Source organism: Lepidochelys kempii, chromosome 6 (genome assembly GCF_965140285.1).
Source record: "Lepidochelys kempii isolate rLepKem1 chromosome 6, rLepKem1.hap1, whole genome shotgun sequence".
In the NCBI taxonomy this organism is placed as follows: Eukaryota; Metazoa; Chordata; order Testudines; family Cheloniidae; genus Lepidochelys; species Lepidochelys kempii.
In genome coordinates this window covers 60,997,045-61,014,078 of record NC_136385.1, presented here as the reverse complement: position 1 = coordinate 61,014,078, position 17,034 = coordinate 60,997,045, and the positions used below count along the sequence as shown (strand labels likewise).

General features: G+C 54.8%; 1 protein-coding gene across 3 annotated transcripts in view; it reads left to right on the top strand.

Moving 5' to 3' along the window:
- Positions 1-14,703, top strand: part of ARHGAP1 (Rho GTPase activating protein 1) — a 48,552-nt gene extending 33,849 nt beyond the window's left edge. For all 3 annotated transcript variants that reach the window (XM_073348207.2, XM_073348204.2, XM_073348206.2), the window contains exons 4-13: positions 3-90; positions 428-559; positions 1,150-1,236; positions 1,942-2,040; positions 2,892-2,999; positions 4,469-4,545; positions 6,894-6,971; positions 7,750-7,878; positions 8,247-8,350; positions 10,654-14,703. In XM_073348207.2, coding sequence (XP_073204308.1) covers positions 3-90; positions 428-559; positions 1,150-1,236; positions 1,942-2,040; positions 2,892-2,999; positions 4,469-4,545; positions 6,894-6,971; positions 7,750-7,878; positions 8,247-8,350; positions 10,654-10,833 — 1,082 coding nt within the window. In that variant the 3' untranslated portion in view covers positions 10,834-14,703. The remainder of the gene's footprint in view (positions 1-2; positions 91-427; positions 560-1,149; positions 1,237-1,941; positions 2,041-2,891; positions 3,000-4,468; positions 4,546-6,893; positions 6,972-7,749; positions 7,879-8,246; positions 8,351-10,653) is intronic.
- Positions 14,704-17,034: the final 2,331 nt, after the last annotated feature.

Genomic DNA, 17,034 nt, shown 5'->3' with positions numbered 1-17,034 from the left:
AGGTGATGACAACTATGGACGGAAAGTCATTTTGTTCAGTGCCTGCCGGATGCCACCCTGCCATCAACTTGACCATGTGAAACTGCTGCAGTGAGTACTGCCTTGGGGGCCCACTGCTCCCATGACAGCCTGGATCTGAGACAGTCCCCGAGTCCTAGGGGGCAGATCTACAGGCAGCAGCTGCTCTGGCTGGATATGTGCCCTCTGTTATAATCTCCAACTAGGTGTGGGCTGCACCCCACATCCAGCCAACCCCCGGCCAGGAATTGCCCTCCTGTATGCTCCTCTCCTTCCTCTCCCAGGGCACAAGTGCCTCCGTTTCTGCAGTGTGGCAAAATTTTCCTTATGCCAACTGTGGCCAATAGGGAGCAAGTTTATACACATGCCAGTGCATACTGCGAGCTCAGAAGTTCCTGTGTCTTCCCAGGTATCTTAAGTTCACACTGGACCAGTATGTGGAGAGTGACTACACATTGGTGTATCTGCACCATGGCCTCACCAGTGAGAACAAGCCGTCCCTGAGCTGGCTGCGGGATGCCTACCGGGAATTTGACCGCAAGTGAGTAGGTGTGGCCAATGGGACAGGACTCCTGAGTTCTCTTCTACAGTCTGACTCCCTGTGTGGTCCTCTTTGGAGCTAAAGCATGTCCTAGGCAAGTCCTTTCCCCATTTGTAACATGGGGATCATGATCCCGCCCACATCTCTACCTGCTGGGAGGTGGTGGGGGTGAACTGATGTTTGTCAAATGCTATGAAGATAGAAAGTTCTATAGACAGAGTGAGGGGTACAAACCGCTCTTGTGGAAAGTTCTCCGGGTCAGCAGGGGGCTAGCAAAGGCAAGAGTCAACGCAAGTGTCCAGGCCATTTGGCAGCTCCTCCCCTTATGGGGCAATGCCTCATGAGTGGAGTCGTGGGGTGGCAAAGAGCAGGCGTTGAGGTTGCTGGGTGGTTGAGGGCTAGGAAATGAGGGGAGAGTGGTGTTATAGAAGGCTGGGGAATTGGGTTAACACACGGGGCCCCAGGGAGGGGCACAGTGCACTGAGAGTGTGGAGGGTGGGACTTAGAGCCCCAGGGAGCCATTTGGGCTGCTGCTCAGCCCAGCTCCCCAGCCCAGGCAGAGCTCTCCCTCACTCGGCTTCCTTTGGCAGGTACAAGAAGAACATCAAAGCGCTGTACATCGTGCACCCAACGATGTTCATCAAGACTCTGCTGATTCTCTTCAAGCCTCTGATCAGGTAGGGGGCAGCGGAGGCTGGCTCAAGCTCCCTGGGTGCAGGGGGATGTGCAGCATTCCTCAGCAGGCCAGGAGGGGAGCACAGGCTCCTAGCTCCTCCTGTGCTGGCACTGGTGACTCCTCCTGCATTAACCTCTCGGGGGATATGCCTCCCATTATTTCTGAAAGATCCAGGCAAAACAAGAGCCCCTCTGCTGGGGCCTGGGGAGCTCAGCCCCTGCAAAGGCCACATGTCCCAGGCGTTAGCACCAGGACAGAAGGGGAGGAGGAGAATGAAACCCAGAGGGGCACTGAGTTCAGCGTGTCACCAGTGAAACCGCCAGCCTCCTGGGCCAAAAATGAAAAGAGGAGCGGACTCTGGCCTGCTGCAGAGCCCAGGGAGGGGCAGTGCTGTGCTGTGCAGAGCCCATCTTTGCCAGGCTTTGAGCCAGGCTGTGGAGGAGCCTTAGCAGTGCCTCACGGAATATGGGGGTTGAGAGAGAGCTGCGTGGTGTGGTGCCCCTACTGCTGAACCTCTGCTGCCTCCAGCACTGCCAAGGCCCCTCAGTTCTGCCCCGCAGGCCCCATGATCTTCCAGCTCTTGCTCCCCCAGACAGCTCTGCTAACAGCCCCTCATTCCTGCTGCTCTTGCCCTGGGCTTCCCCCAGTTCTGCTGATGTTAGTCCCTCCGGATCCCTCATGGGGCTGCTTGTCCTCTGTTTTGCAGTTTCAAGTTTGGACGGAAGATTTTTTATGCAAACTTCCTGAGCGAGCTGGAGGAGCATGTGAAGCTGGAGCAGCTGGGGATCCCAAGCCAGGTGCTAAAGTGAGAGCATGCGGCCTGCCTGCCTGCTTACCCATGGCTCCGGGAGAGGAGGGAAGATGCAGGGTGGGGAAACAGTGGCAAGGGGGAAGGAAGCAATGGGGAGGGGCCTTGTTTTGCTCCGAAGTGATGGTTCATCCGAGGTAGCAGTGCCAGGGTGCCTCAGAGAGGGGGCTCTTCCTAGCTCCCCTTCCTGCCTGTCTTCAGCGTCAATGCCTGGCTCAGGCTCACTTGGCCCCTTTGCTGCCTCTGTCTCTTCTGCCTCTTGGTCTCCTCTCAGGCAAGTGACTTTACCCCCAGGCATCTTTCTGCTGTCCCTCCCTGTCTGCTGCTGCCTGTACATCCACTTTGCTCAAAAGCTCAGTGGAGCCTTCTCACTTCAGCTTTCCTCTGTGGTCTCCCAAAGGTGCTTCAACTGCACCTCCAGCCTGTTCAGATCCCTGTGGCTCTACCTCTCTCCCATGCACACGCACACCCCATCAACCCTTGTCTTCCAGCAAACTTGCCCTGACTTCCTAGGTGCACGGTCCTTTGCCCCGTCTTTTCCCTATTCATCCCAGCAAGCTCCTCTCTTTGTACAGACCCCCGCCTCCCCCCTTGCTCCCTCTTCTCCGCTGGAGACTGAGCCCTTTGGTCTTGCTGCCCCAGCACTCCTGAGCTGCCTGTCCTTGGGGTCAGCAAGTACTAGGCTAGAGCTGTCTTTGGGGCAGTTCCCAGTGGATCAGCAAGAGGGGCTGGGTTGGTTGCATCCACAAAGCAGTAGGGTGGGTGCCGGGTGTGAGGTGGTAGGCACTGGTTGGTGGTCCCTGTGTGAGATGGGCTGGTTCCCTACCAATCTGTCTCTCTCACTACAGATATGACGAGTACCTGAAATCACTGCAGAAACCCTCTCAAGTGCCCCAGAAGCTGACCCCACCGCGCCCACCCCTGCCAAACCAGCAGTTTGGGGTCTCTCTGCAGCAGTGAGTATCTTAGAGTTGCGTAGCTTTGGCTGCTGGGCCAGCTAATGCCAGAGCCCTGTGTATAATGCAATATAGTGCAGTTGCAGAAATGGCCTTGAAATTGCTGCAGAATCTGAGTTGTCATTTAGAAAAACTCAATTCTCTAGCCCAGATCCTGAGCTACCCTCTGCCCACCTCAAATTGTGGCTTGCCTGATTGCTGGGCTGGTTCTTGGTGTAAACTAGAGGCGCTGCAGGGCTTCTCTAACATGCTAACAGCCCACAAGGGGTTGTTTCAGTAACTGAGGATTCACTGGAGTGCCAGGACACCCCAGCTACATGCCTGTGTGCGTGGGGCTAGGAGTGGGAAGGGCTGGAGTACAAGCCATGATGGCACTTTTCTGCCATATGAGGATTCCTTGAGTGGGAGGATTCCTCAAGGGGCCGGCTAAAATGGCATTAGGCCTGTGTTGTTTTGCTGGAGCAGGGCAGAGGACCTGACCCTCAACTTTTTCCATAGCTTCAATGCTGTTTTAATAGAGGGTTTCTCAGGGACACATCCCCTCCCATTCACCCTTGCCTCTGCTTCCCCACACTTTCCTGGTCACATCACATCCCTGAGGCAGCTTCAGAATTGCTGACATGGGAAAGTGACGTCAGCAAAGTATTATTTAATGTATTTTTAGCTTTTAATGCAATTTGGCCAGTGGAAATGAGGAGAAACCAGCTCCATGTGCTCAGGCAGTTGTCCCTGAGGCAGTTTGGGAAGTGATTTTCTAGCCCTTCTGGCTGCAGTGAAAGCCTTCCAAACGTGAGCTCAGTGTAACCAGCACAGTGACTGCTGGCTGAGCTTGCAGGCGTCCTGAACCGATCTCTCAGAGAGAGGTGACTTGGCCCATTCTTTGCAATGGGGGTTTGACTCCGAAGCCAAATGATGGTGATGTACATGTCCACATTAGATATTACATTACTGATCATCTGAACTGAACCATCTGGCATTTGTCATTGCGGGATGTAATGGCAGATGTTGGAGAGTAATACACAGCAGCTAGCTGCTGTCTAGGTGGATTCCTGTCCTTCGCTCCCCTACATTTAAACTCCCCTCTGCTCTTGCCTAAAGCGAAGAAAGAAAAAGGAGTTGCATCCCACAGAGCCACCTCAGTTGTTTCCTGGCCCCTTCCCAGCAACCAAAGCCTCCAGCTTGGGCCCCTGACGCTGGCTGTAATGCAGTCGCTGCTCCTCAACACAGACCAGCAGTAGGAGGCAGCGTAACATATGTGTATTGTAGTATCAAAAACATGTGGGATGCTGCCCTGGTTGGACTGGGATGGGGAGAGGGAGGGGGAGCAGGCTGAGGGGCAAAGAGTGGGACAGGACTAGGCGGGGAGAGGGATCCCGCAGAGGTCCCTGCTACGTACATATGTCAGATGTGATGAGCTGCATGCGGGCAAGAGGTAACTGGCAACCTCTAACCTTCTGTTCTTCCCACAGCCTAAGGGAAAAGAGCTCTGATCAGGCCCCCATCCCACTGGTGGTCAGGGAAACCATTGCCTATCTGCGGGAGCATGGTGAGTGCGTAAATGAAACCCTCAACCCAATTCAATACCATGCCGGTGCCTTCTCCCCTTCCTAATGCCAATCAGATCTTTATGAAACAGAAGGAAAATGACCACAGAACAATATGGAGCCCAAATATGATTGATGGAGCCAAGAAGAGAGATCCTGCCATGCCCTCCTTCCTGCACAGTGTCTGGGTCTGACATTCCCCTCTGGTGTTATCTGGACTGGTGATCTGCTAGGTCACTCCAGTCCTTGACTCTGGGAGCCAGCCTTACCCTGCTCTGCTGTGAGAACCCCCACTCCTGGGCTGTTCGTGCACAGCCTCCGGCATGTAAGCTGCTCCTTGGATTGTATAACCGAATGACGCTAGCCAATATCTCCGGTCCCAGACACAACCCTAGGAACCTCTGTCTTGCAGTTTCTAGTTATGCCCGCTGGACACTACAAGCTTATATGAGTTCGTCAATTTAACCAAGAAATTGATACGTACCAGGCTTGTTATCCCAAGGGGAGCCTCTGACACACTTCAAACCAAAGGCACTGCTTCAGGTAGAATAAACAAACAGATTTATTAACTATAAAGATAGATTTTAAGTTATTATTAGTCAAAGCATAACAAGTCGGATTTGGTCAAATGAAATAAAAGCAAAACGCATTTTAAGCTGATCTTAACACTTTCAGTGCCCTTACAAATTTAGATGCTTCTCACCACAGGCTGGCTGGTTGCTCTTCAGCCAGGCTTTCCCCTTTGATCAGCACTTCAGTCCCTCGGTGCGGTGTCTGTAGATTAGGGGTGGGCAAACTTTTTGGCCTGAGAGCCTCATTGGGTTTCTGAAATTGTATGGAGGGCCGGTTAGGGCAGGCTGTGCCTCCCCAAACAGCCAGGCATGGCACGGCACGGCCCCCGCCCCCATCTGACCCTCCCTGCTTCTCACCCCCTGACAGCCCCCCGGTGACTCTGGACCCCCTGCCCCATCCAACCATCCCTTCTCCCTGACTGGCCCCGGACCCACCACCCCTAACTACCCCCGCCACCCCATCCAACCCCCCCCACCTTTCTGACTGCCCCCCCCAGGAGCCCTGCCCCATCCAACCACCCCTTCTCCCTTACCGGCCCCAGACCCACCGCCCCATCCAACATCCCCTCTCCTTCCTGACTGCCCCCCTGGGACACCCTGCCCCATCCACCCCACCCTGCTCCCTGTCCCCTGACTGTCCCCGGAACCCCTGCCCCTGACTGTCCCCCCCGGGACCCCTGCTCCCATTCAATCCCCATGTTCCCCGCCCTCCAACAGCCCCAACCCCTATCCGCACCCCTGGCCCCTGATCACCACCCGAACTCCCCTGCCCTTTATCCAACCCCCGCTCCCTGCCCCCTTACCGGTGGCTGGCGGTGTGGCTGCACCAGGTCAGGCAGCCGCGCCGCGCAGCACAGAGCACCAGGTCAGGCCGGGCTCTGCAGCTGCGCTGCCCTAGGAGCTCACTGCTCTGCCGCCCAGAGCATGTGCCAGCAGTGCAGTGAGCTGAGGCTGTGGGGGGAGAGGGAATAGCTGGGGAGGGGAGGAGAGGAGAGGGGGCTAGCCTCCCGGGCCGGGCAGGACGGTCCCGTGGGCCGGATGTGACCCGCAGGCCGTAGTTTGCTCACCTCTGCTGTAGATGTAGGTGGAAGAGAGAGAGAGCATGGCAGATATGTCTCCCTTTTATCATGCCCTTTCTTTCCTCTTGGCATTACCCGCCCAGCCTCCCCCTCAATTTCGGAGTTAGGTGAACATTATCTCATCACGGTTCCAAACTGACCAAAGGAAGGGGGGGACTCCCTTGAGAGTCTAACAGATTATTTTGTTGCTGCCTAGGCCAGCGTCCTTTGTTCCTGTGAGGCTGGGCTGGGTTTGTCCCATACCTGCCCTGACGTGGTGTGAACTGCCTCTCTGTTCTTGGAGAGTTTTTGCCTGGGCTTGCTTTAAGCCATGAGGTTACATTTTCAGCCCCATAATTATATACATGAAATTATACCCTTACTGTAACAATTACTATAACATCACTGGAACAACCATGCTCAGTGCATCATGAGCCTTCTGAAGACACCTGACACGACAAACTTTGCATCGGATACCATGCAATCATTTTACAAGGATGAACATGGGGGTGGTGAGTGTTCCACCGAGGTACAGAGCACAGTGGGCATGGGCAGTGCTCTCTCCACAGTTGTGTGCAGAGGTTTCCTGTGCACATGGGAGAAGCTGGTGCTTTGACAGCCTTGCTGTGTGCTGTGGCTCGCCGGGAAGGGTCAGAGAGCTCCGGTGTGACAGGCCTGGTCTGAGCTCTCCCTTTCCTTCTGCTCGCTCGCTCTCCCCAGCTCTGACCAAAGAGGGGATTTTCCGGAGATCAGCTTCCACACAGATTGTCAAAGAGGTCCAACAAAAATACAACATGGGTAAGTGTCCCTCCTCAGGAGAACCTTGCGCCGTGACCCCTCCACCTCACCCAACACCCACCTCCAAGTTAGAGTTCTCTGGTCCTCACCAGTCCTGACCCTCAGACTCTGCTCCTCTGCACTGTTCCTGTTCTGGGGCTCTGCTCTCATCATGCTTCTTGCTCTGCACCCAGTGCTGGGGAATATGAGCTCCATCTAGAACTACACAGGAGTGTGTGGATGAGTACCTCTTTAGCTCTAGGCTGGGATCAACTCATTCCACTGTGATCTGAAAGCCTATTTGAATGCTGCTCTCCATCCTGCTGGCCAAGGGGGACTGAACTTTGCCTGTAATCTGCCAGAGGATTTGTGTTTGAGCAGTACAAAATGCGCACCCCCCATTCCTGTTTCAGGAGAGGCTCGTCTCCCTCTCTCCACCTGCTCCCTGAGGAGCCCCTTCTGTTTCCCAGGGCTGGGCATGCTACCTTCCCATTGCTGCCCTGGAGAATGAGACCAAGACCAGAATAGACTCCTGTTTGGGGGGATGAGCCTTGGGGACATTGGACTGGAATTGGCAGAGCTGTTGCTTCTGTCTTGTGGGCAAGTAAGTTGCCTCCATCTCAAGTGAGTCTGGCCTCATGCTTGTCCCCAGGGAGCTTTTGCTCCAGAGCTGGACTTTGACCCTGTGCTCTGCTCTATTGATCTGGAGGGAGTTCTGCCCCTTGCCCCTCTCCGTTAGGCAGTGTGCTCATGCTCTGATAGATGGGCTTCTGAGCCTGTGTCTCCTCTCTGTCCTCAGGGATACCGATGGATTTCCAGCAATATGAGGACATTCACCTTGCTGCTGTGATCCTCAAGACATTCCTGCGGGAGCTGCCAGAGCCCCTGCTGACCTTTAGCCTCTACAACCACGTTGTCAACTTCCAGAGTGAGTTGGGGGCAAGAGGGTACAACCAATCGAAGTCTAAACTCCCTGAGGGCAGGGATCTCCTCCAGGCTACCTCAGACATACAGCTATGCTCTCTGATCCTAGCTTGTGGCTCTGGTGCCTTTCCAAGGAATCCAGGCGGTATGGATGGGCCCCCATTGCCAAGGGAGTATGCATGGGATGGGGAGGAGAGGGAGTCCTGCCTGGGGTACCCATGCATTGTGAGCTGGGCTCCTATCAGAGGAGTCTCCCAGTGTGAGTCAGGGTCACCCTGTTGCCTGGTGGGAGCTGGAGGTTCTCCCCCTTCACTGGCTGGTGCGAGCTAGGGTCTTGCTCACCTACTCACGTGCCGCATGTTTCCCTTTCAGATGTGGAGGAGTCGAATCGTGTGGATGTTGTTCGCAAAACCCTCCAGACCCTGCCCGAGGAAAACTACCAAGTGCTCTGTTTCCTGATGGCCTTCCTGGCAGAGGTTTGCTGCTCCACTTGGTGCTAAGGCGGTCTCCTCTTAGTTCACTGCACCTGGGCCAAGCTCCATTACTGCCCATTCACCTCCCTCCCCAACACACGCTGCCCAGCTGAGAGAGAGCGCGGCTTCGGCTAGGAAACCAAGCTTCTTTATCCCTCCGTCCCCCTTCCCCAAGGGTTGGAACCGACTCTAACGTGTCAGGCTCAGGTAGTTCCTCCCATTGGGGCTGGGGGTCGGGGGCAAAGGGCAGGACAGCAGCTGAGACGGGGTGAAACTCCTGTTGGTGCAGGTTGTAACAAGGCTGGTTCTGGTGGGACCCAACGGAGAGTGCCAGTTCAGGACAAATTGCTTCAAGCAGGGCAGTTACAGCCCAAGGCTGGGGTTTCTATGCACATCAAGGCAAACCAAACCAGCCAAACAGAGCAGACTTTGGTCTCACCCCACTGGCTAACCACAAGTCACACAAGCAATTCCCTTAGACACTCCAGTTTCCCAGTATCACCACCAGTGCCACTCATTATGGGGATGAATGGTTATGAAAACCAATACCCCAGTAAAAGAAAAAGGGTTCTCTCGATCCCAAAGGACCAAGCCCCAGACCCAGGTCAATATACAAATCAGATCTTACCCACAAATCATGCTGTTGCCAATCCTTTAGAATCTAAAATCTAAAGGTTTATTCATAAAAGGAAAAAGATATAGATGAGAGCTAGAACTGGTTAAATGGAATCAATTACATAGAATAATGGCAAAGTTCTTGGTTCAGGCTTGCAGCAGCGATGGAATAAACTGCGGGTTCAAATCAAATCTCTGGAGTACATCCACAGCTGGGATGGGTCTTTCAGTCCTTTGTTCAGAGCTTCAGTGTAGCCAAGTCCCTCCAGAGGTATGACGCAGGATTGAAGACCAGATGGAGGAGTTGCAGCAGCTTTTTATAGTCTCTTGCCATGTGGTCTTTCTTTGTTCCAAAGACAAGCTGTCCATCACATGGCCTGGAAAAACCTCAGAGTTCTGTCCATAGGCAGGTCCCTGCATAACTTGCTCTGTCCCAAGGTATGTCTGCCGTCTCTCAGTGGGTCAGTTGTATGGCTGATGGCCCTTAATGGGCCATCAAGCAGGCTAGGCAGAGCTGACACCAACTTGTCTGAGGCGTCACCCGAAAGCATAGCATAAGTTTGAAATACAGACCATATAGAGCCAATATTCATAACGTCAACTATAAAAATGATACACATCTACAGATAGCATAATCATAACCAGCAAACCATAACCTTGTCTTAAACACCTCATTTGACCCCCCGATTTGGTGCCACTACAGGACCTTGGTTGCAACAATGATCTATATGGTCCCAGTTCAAGTCAATAACGTCACACAGGTAAAGACCAGAAGCAGGTGTGCAGTGAGAACGGGATAGAAAATGAGCTCCAGATCCTGCCCTACTGGACTTGCAGGGAGCTTCCCACTGCTGTGGAAGCTGCTCAACTGAGCCAAGTCTATCCCCAGCAAAAGGGGCAGAAACAACCAGCTCCTAGTGCTTTGGGCATGTTGGATGACAGCACCTGCTGGGTCAAGGTGTCTGTGTGGCCTGCCAGCTGGTGCAGAATATGTCAGGGTGTCACTTGCCATCCCAAAAGCCCTGCAGGTTTTGCGCCCTGTATATCACCCTAGCCATCCCTCCCTGACAGTTCCTGGGGGTCAGGGCGGGACCCTGGACTCTATTCCCTGCTTTCCCCACCCCTTCCAGGCCTATCAGTCCCCTCCAGCTTTTCCAGAGTTGGGGAAGGTTGGGGTAATTTAGGGTCACATCCACGTTGCTCTTCAGTTTGCAGCTAAATTAGAGGGTGGTTAGAGCAGAGGCCTGGGCTCATGGCTGCTGGAATCTCTCCTGCTCTGCCTTTGTCATCGTCTGTATTGCAGCGCCCCCTAGAGAGCCAGGCTCAGGGCCCAGCGAGAGAGGTCCCTGCCTTGGAGACAAGACCGAGTGAGAAAGGAAGGACTGTCATCCCTATTCACTGGTGGGGAATGGACACGCAGAGAGACCAAGTGACTTGCCTGGAGTCTCACAGGCAGTCTGTGACAGAGTTGGGAATTGAACCCAGGTCCCCTGAGGCCCAGTCAAGTGTCTTCAGCGCAAGCCTGCCTCTCCTTCCCGGGTGCATTGTATTGCTTCATGTGCCTCAGTTTCCCCCTCTAGGTTAGGCGCCTGAGACCCCACCGAGGGGTTGTGAGGCACCAGGGAGGGCAGAGTGCTGATACTGTTGTTGCTGCCCTGAGTCATTAGGGGTCCTCTCTCCCTCCCACACAGGTCTCCTCTCACAGTGACGTAAACAAGATGACGAACACCAACCTGGCCGTGGTTTTCGGCCCAAACCTGCTGTGGGATAAGGATGTAGCCATCACCCTCAAGGCCATCAAGCCCATCAACACCTTTACCAAGTTCCTGCTGGACTACCAGGGGGTGCTGTTCCAAGACATGGAGGCCTGAGCCGGGGCCAGCCCACATTAGCACACTGTGCCCACCTTCCCCCTCCCTCTTCCTACCTTGTCGTGGAGCCGTGGCCAGGAGCCTCCAGCACAGAGGGTCCATTGGAGCTGCAGGCGCTGAGCTGAATGAGGGCTGTGGAGATGATGTGAGAGTGAGTGAGCAGGCAACCATTTGCCAGAGGTCGGGGAGGGGAGCTGGTTTCCCCATTCCTGGGAGTGGAGTCTTGTCCCCATGGCCATTCTGTGCAGCTCATCCCTGGCCATGCTGCCCTACTGGGGGCTGTTTCTTCCTTCCTTCCCCTCACGGGCTTCTTTCTGCCCTCCTCTCCTCCCCGCAGCAACCCCTCTTCTGTGCAATGCCCCAAGATCCCAGCTCATTCCTCCTGCCTGCATCACCTGGGCAGGACTGGGCTCGAGTTGTTTGGCAGGGGGCTCCCTGTGCCAGCCCTTCCTCTCAGGAGCTGAGTGCAGATTCCTGGCTCCCGCCCTCACCCAGAGCAGGTCAGGTAAGCCTTGTGCTTCAGGTGTTAGTGAGGACAGCACCAGCTGCTCCTGGGCTAACACCGACCCTCCCCTTGGCTCGCAGCAGGCGTGTGAAGGAGAAACTGACTCTCGGGGGGCTGGGCCATTGGGCCCTGCCAGAGACTCTGTGACTGAGGGGAGTTGGCTTAGCCCCACCCCCTGCCGGCACTACTACTCCGAGGAGCCAGTAATGCCTCTCCAAGGGGCGCTAGCATCCTCTGTGGGTGCTGTTCACCTTCACTAACAGGGCTGTGATGGGCATGGGGTGTGTGGCGGGTGGTAGCCCAGGACTACTCTGCGTTGGCTCTAATGGTCCCCTTGGCTTTGTCCTCAGCTCTTGGTGGGAGGGTTTTACTCCAGACCCGGCCTCAGTGGGCATGCGCTGCATGGGGATGCGGGGTCCCCTTTGTAATGCTCTGTGATCAGTGAGCTTGTTGGTATCATGCAGGGAGCAAGTGCCCTGGTGGCACTTGACTTCCCACTGCCAAACCCCGCAATTGACACTGCCCTTCCTCATGGCTGTAGCACAGGGACACTCCTGGGTCCCCTGTTTATCTGCTGGCCAGCCCCTGAGCCCAGCTGCTTTTTGACGTCGGGGTGAGTGGAATTTTATCGAGCAAAAATGTAAGTGAGAATATGGCCTGAAGGGCAGGGCCTGTGCACTGAGGCCAAACTTTAGCCAGAGTGTGAGAGGCCTGGGTCGCAGGAACCTGCCCAGGTGCTGAGCTCTCACATGCCAAAGCATACAGCATGCCCCTAGCTCAGCTCCTCACTACTCCATATATCTGTTCCACCCCTTCAGGGGAGCTACTTTGATACACCCCTTATATGCTAGGTAAGGAGGGAGGGAGATGGCTCTCTACAGGCCAGGCTCAGGAACAGAGCAGCTCCTGTGAGAGAGGAGCTTTCACACTGGAGCGAGACTCTCAGTTTCTAGCCTCACTCCCCAAGACCCATAATTCTTGTGCCCTGCTCCGCCTGGCCAGTCCTGCTCCCAGCTGCACCACAGCCGTGGGGAAACATTGGGACCAAGCAGAGCTCATTTTATAAAGTGGCAGTTGATCTGCTTTTAATAGGATTTTAACCTGCCCTCGAAACTGACCAAAGGCTGATACCCTGGTTTAAAAACAGACAAACTTCTGATGAGCACCAACAACAGGAATGGGGTCTCCTCTGCCAAGCCTAGGAGCAGGGACCCAGGATTGGCAAGAATTCTGTCCTGCAATGGAGCCCAGGCCCAGCTCGGCAACTCTAGCTATTGCCGATTGATTGGCTGCTCTTGGGGTGACCCACAAAAGGGTGAGATGGGCAAGTGGAGGAGCAGAGAATTCTGAGGGCTGGAGAACAGATTGTGCAGGGCTTGGGGCCACCCTGGGTACTGAGTGAATCTCTCTCTGGGAGGCTGAAGAGCCCGTGGAGGGGAGGGACCAGGCCTGGATCTGGACGTGCTGCTGTGTGAGTTGAATTTCTGCCTGTTGGGCTGGGCCACAAATGCCCTTTGCTGTGAATAAGTCCATAGTGATGGTTTGGGTGGGTGACAGAGGGCTTCTAGTTCACCTTGACTTCTGGTAGATCCAGCATGGAGAGTAGCTCTGCCATGGAGGTTTCTTGGGAAAGCTGGAGGGACTCAGTGCTCCTACTGAAGTGGGGGGGAGGAGGGCAGTGTAGGAAGAGCCCTACACTTGCCCCATGAGTTTTGTTAGGCCATGCTCCGTGGGACACTCTGGAAAGGGGTGTTGTCTGCGTGACCCCATATCACATCTTCTGTCTCCCCCTCTCAAGGGAGTATCCCCACCTGCATGTATTTCAGAGCCAAGCTAGGCTGGGCTTGCTGACGTTATCTGGGCCACAGCTAAATGGTTGTTGGCTTAGATCTGCCCAGAGGAAAGGAAAAACCTGCTGGTGTCCTAGGGAACAACCAGAATCTTAAGCCCAGTAGCCTAGAACAGAAATTCCCCATGGGCTGGGGCACAAGGACCTGGCTGCAGGCTCATCCGCTGCTCTCTGCAGTGACTTCCAGCTGGGAACACTGAATCCTGACCTGCTCGGTGTTGAGAAAAGCTGGGCTGGGCTGCAGCAGGGGCAGGCTGAGGCTGCACTTGGGGCAGGTATTTCCTTAGCTTCCCAGAGACACTTTTAAAAAATATTCTATATAGTTAAAACTCCTGAGTTTATGGCTTTCCTATTGAGCGTAACGGGACCTGCTGCAAATCCCTGTGCTAGGGGATGACCCTGCTCCTGGGGCAGAGCCCTGCATGGGGAAGGGAGCAGACTTGGAGCAAGGTCAGGCTCTTGGTACTGCAGATGGTGGGAATGGGCTCGCAAGGTCTTGGGAGCACTCCAGTGTAAATATTCCCATTCCTTTACCCAACCCCTGCCTGCTTCCCCCGAGCTGCCAAGAGGCTTGGAACAGGCACATCAGCGCTGGCTACTTTGCTACTGCAATTTATTCTTCGGGATGCCTTTTATGAAAATACTACTCTTGTGGCTTGTATGTGAAGCTGTGGCCTGGGCCTGACTGCAGTCCTTGGCTCCCCATGCCGGGTGGCAGGTGGGCAACCGAGTCCACGTCTCTGCCAACTAACTCAGGACTGAATTGCCTTCCTAGTCTGGGTGCCTCCTTGGGTGTACAGCCTGAGGCAGAGCTGGGAGGGAGGCAACATGCAGGTAGCTGGAGTGGCTAGAGGACCAAGCTTGGCCCACGAGACTAGGTTCTAGTCCCTGGTGCCTGTAAGAGGTGGTTGGTAGCAGGTTAGGGGCCCATGGTTACTCTGTATTTGTCTCCCATAGTGTGTCCTCCTCCTAAGTACAGCTGCCCAAGGGCCCCTTCCCCAGCGTGGCTTCCATACTAAATATTGGCCACAGCGGCCCTGTGAGGGTGATGTGTTTTGTCTCCTCTCTGTGCCCTGCTCTGCGGCACCCAACTTCCCTCCCACCCTCATTCCAGTGGTGTCTGAGCAGCCTGTGAACACACACTCCACAACCGGCCCCAGCTGTCAGCTCTCTGCCTCTCTCTTCTGCAGCCAGAGCCTGTGGGTGATGCAGCTGAAGGCAAGGTCGATTTGATGCCTTATGGTGACCTCTCTGCTGACTCAGCAGAGACCTCTGAGGGCCAGACTAGCCCCTGGTTGCTCTTTCAAGCAGTGGGGCTCTAGTGCAATTTACAGCTTTGCTTTTTGTTGCTGGTGTTCCCTGCCTTCTCTCCAGTTGATGTTCAGTAGGCACAGGGCTGGGGTTTTTACTGAGACATTAATTCACGTCCATGTTTATTTCCTTCTACACTGCACCAATCCTGTATTTCACAGTTTGCACTTTTTTGTATTTCAATAAAAACCAAAACTCAGCCCCAGAGCATGGTGTATTTCTCCAAAATGCAGCCTCTGGGGCTGATCTACAAGAGAAAGCAGAATGGCTGGTTATTCACCCAGCTACAACTGTGAGCAGAGCTGTGCATGGTCCATCCTCCTTGTGCCTCTCCAGGGCGTGTACACACACGTAGGGACAGCACTGCTTCCCCCACTCAAGGGGCAGGAGCCATGTGCTAGATCCACAAAGGGGACTCAGGCACTGCACCACCTAACGTTAGGCACCCTACTGCCCCCTGGAATCCAGAAGTCCAGGTTAGGTGCCAGATTCCCTATGTTGTGCAGTGGGAGAGTTCAGTGCCTAAGAACAGGATTCACAAAGGCCAGAGAGCTGGGCGGAGAACTGCCTAAGCTAACCAGGAGGAATTATCATCAAGGAGAGAGGTGGGGCCTCAAAAGGTAGTTCTGTGCCTTCTTCCACTTGGGACTCAGAGCTGGGCCCCCTTTCCTGGTGCTAGAGCTGATCTGGTCCACGCGATCTTGCCAAAAAAAAAGGGGGGGGCCCTGCTGCAGCCCCCCCTTTATTCCAGTAGCCCAGTGCTAAGAGCACTGCCGCCCCCCAGGCTTCCTGAACCTGAGCGGGAAGGGAAGGGGAGCAGCTTTATAATCCAGCTGCAGTGACTCAGACGTTGGATTCTTTTCCCTTCTCACCTCAGCAGGTGAGGAGCTCAGAATAGCATCTGCCCAAACCGCATGGGCTGGTGCCCGTGGAAGGGGGTGATTAAACAAGGGCTAGTGAAGGGATCTAGAAATGCCCCTCATTTGCCATGTACAGATTCACCCCCTGTGCAGCACATCTTCCTGTTTGAGTCACCAGCAGAGTTGTTTACAGGGAGAGAAAGGTGCGTTTTCTGCCCCTGGCATGCCTATGGAGCAATCTCTACAGCCTGTAGAACACCACGCTCGAAGCTATTCGACTTGGCACACCATGAATGCAATTGCCAGCACTGCTCTGATTGCAGGATCTGTGGGGCTGCTGGTGACAGAGGAAGCAGGCTAAACCCAGCTGGATTTTCTGCTCCTAGCTGAAGCTTGAAGTGCTGCCAGTCAAGCTTTTGTTTATGGAGAAGTCACAGCTAGAGAAGCAAGATAACATTTTGGTGCCCAGAGCCAGCCTGGGAATTAATTATTCAAGTGTAAGCATGTCACTAAAAGGGATTTACAAGCGTTAGGGGCCCTCTTCCAAGCAGCCCTTTGTCTGGGTCTAGCTCTAGATTTCTGTTCACCTGTTCTACCCTGAGTTGTGCAACATGGGATGAAGCTGGCACCAGGACAATGTTTGTTCACGCTGGCCCAACAACCAGTGCAGTCTGTACAAGACAGGATGCTGTGTCATTGCACAAACAAGGAAAAGCCGCTCCTGTTCCCTCTGTTACATCAAAGATTCCCACCACCGCACCTCCCCCCCTTTAGATTAATTCTCACTCTCTTTACTAATGCTTCTCTGAGGCAGCAGTGCTGCCTGCTCATTGCCTGCTCTGCCCCTTTGCTCTCCCAGCCCTGTCCCATAACTAGAGCCCTGCGTGGATACACAAGTGTGTGTCTGCATCCGATCCAGAAAAATTATCTGCAGGGCTCTGCTCTGGGGGCTAGGCTGAGGCTCCGAGGCATCCCACTCTCCCCCCACCCACGAGGAGCCTGGGGGGAAGGGACGTGGTCAGGGGCTGCTCTCAGACCCCCCCCACTGAAGGCAGGTGGAGGATCTGTGCGGCTCTCCGGCTCAGCTCCATACTGGCCTGGCTGGGGGGGAAAGGAGCTGTGGAGCTGCCTGGAGGCTGCTTGGGCCCCCCACCCAGGGCAGGTGGAAGGTCCACTGCGGCTCCCCACCCGGCTCTTACCAGGGCTGCGGTTCCAAGCCGCCCCCCTCCCTGGCTGGAGCTGAGTCGGGGAGAGCTGCACTGGTAGCTGTGGCGGACCTTCCACCTGCCCTGGGCATGATGCCTAAGTAGCCCCCGACCCAGTGTCCCTGCCTCCCAGGGCAGGTGGAGGATCCGCGCCAGTTCCGCTCAGCTGCCCCCCAAGCTCTTACCCTCAGAGCCCGGCGCGGATACAAAATTTGTATCTGCATCCATGCTGCTATCCGCAGAAATACCCACGGATTTGCAGGGCTCTATCCATAACTTTCCTCATTGCATCCCATTCCACCTTCCAAAATAGCACTTTGTAGGCATTAACCCTGCTCCTTCCTGGAGCTGTACTGACTTCTGCAGTTAAAATCTGGCTGTTAGAAGGGAAAGCCATAAGGGTGGGAACGTCCCAGCATCAGAACCTGCAGCGTAATTCACAGAAGAGTCGGATCAGCCTGACCAACCAGG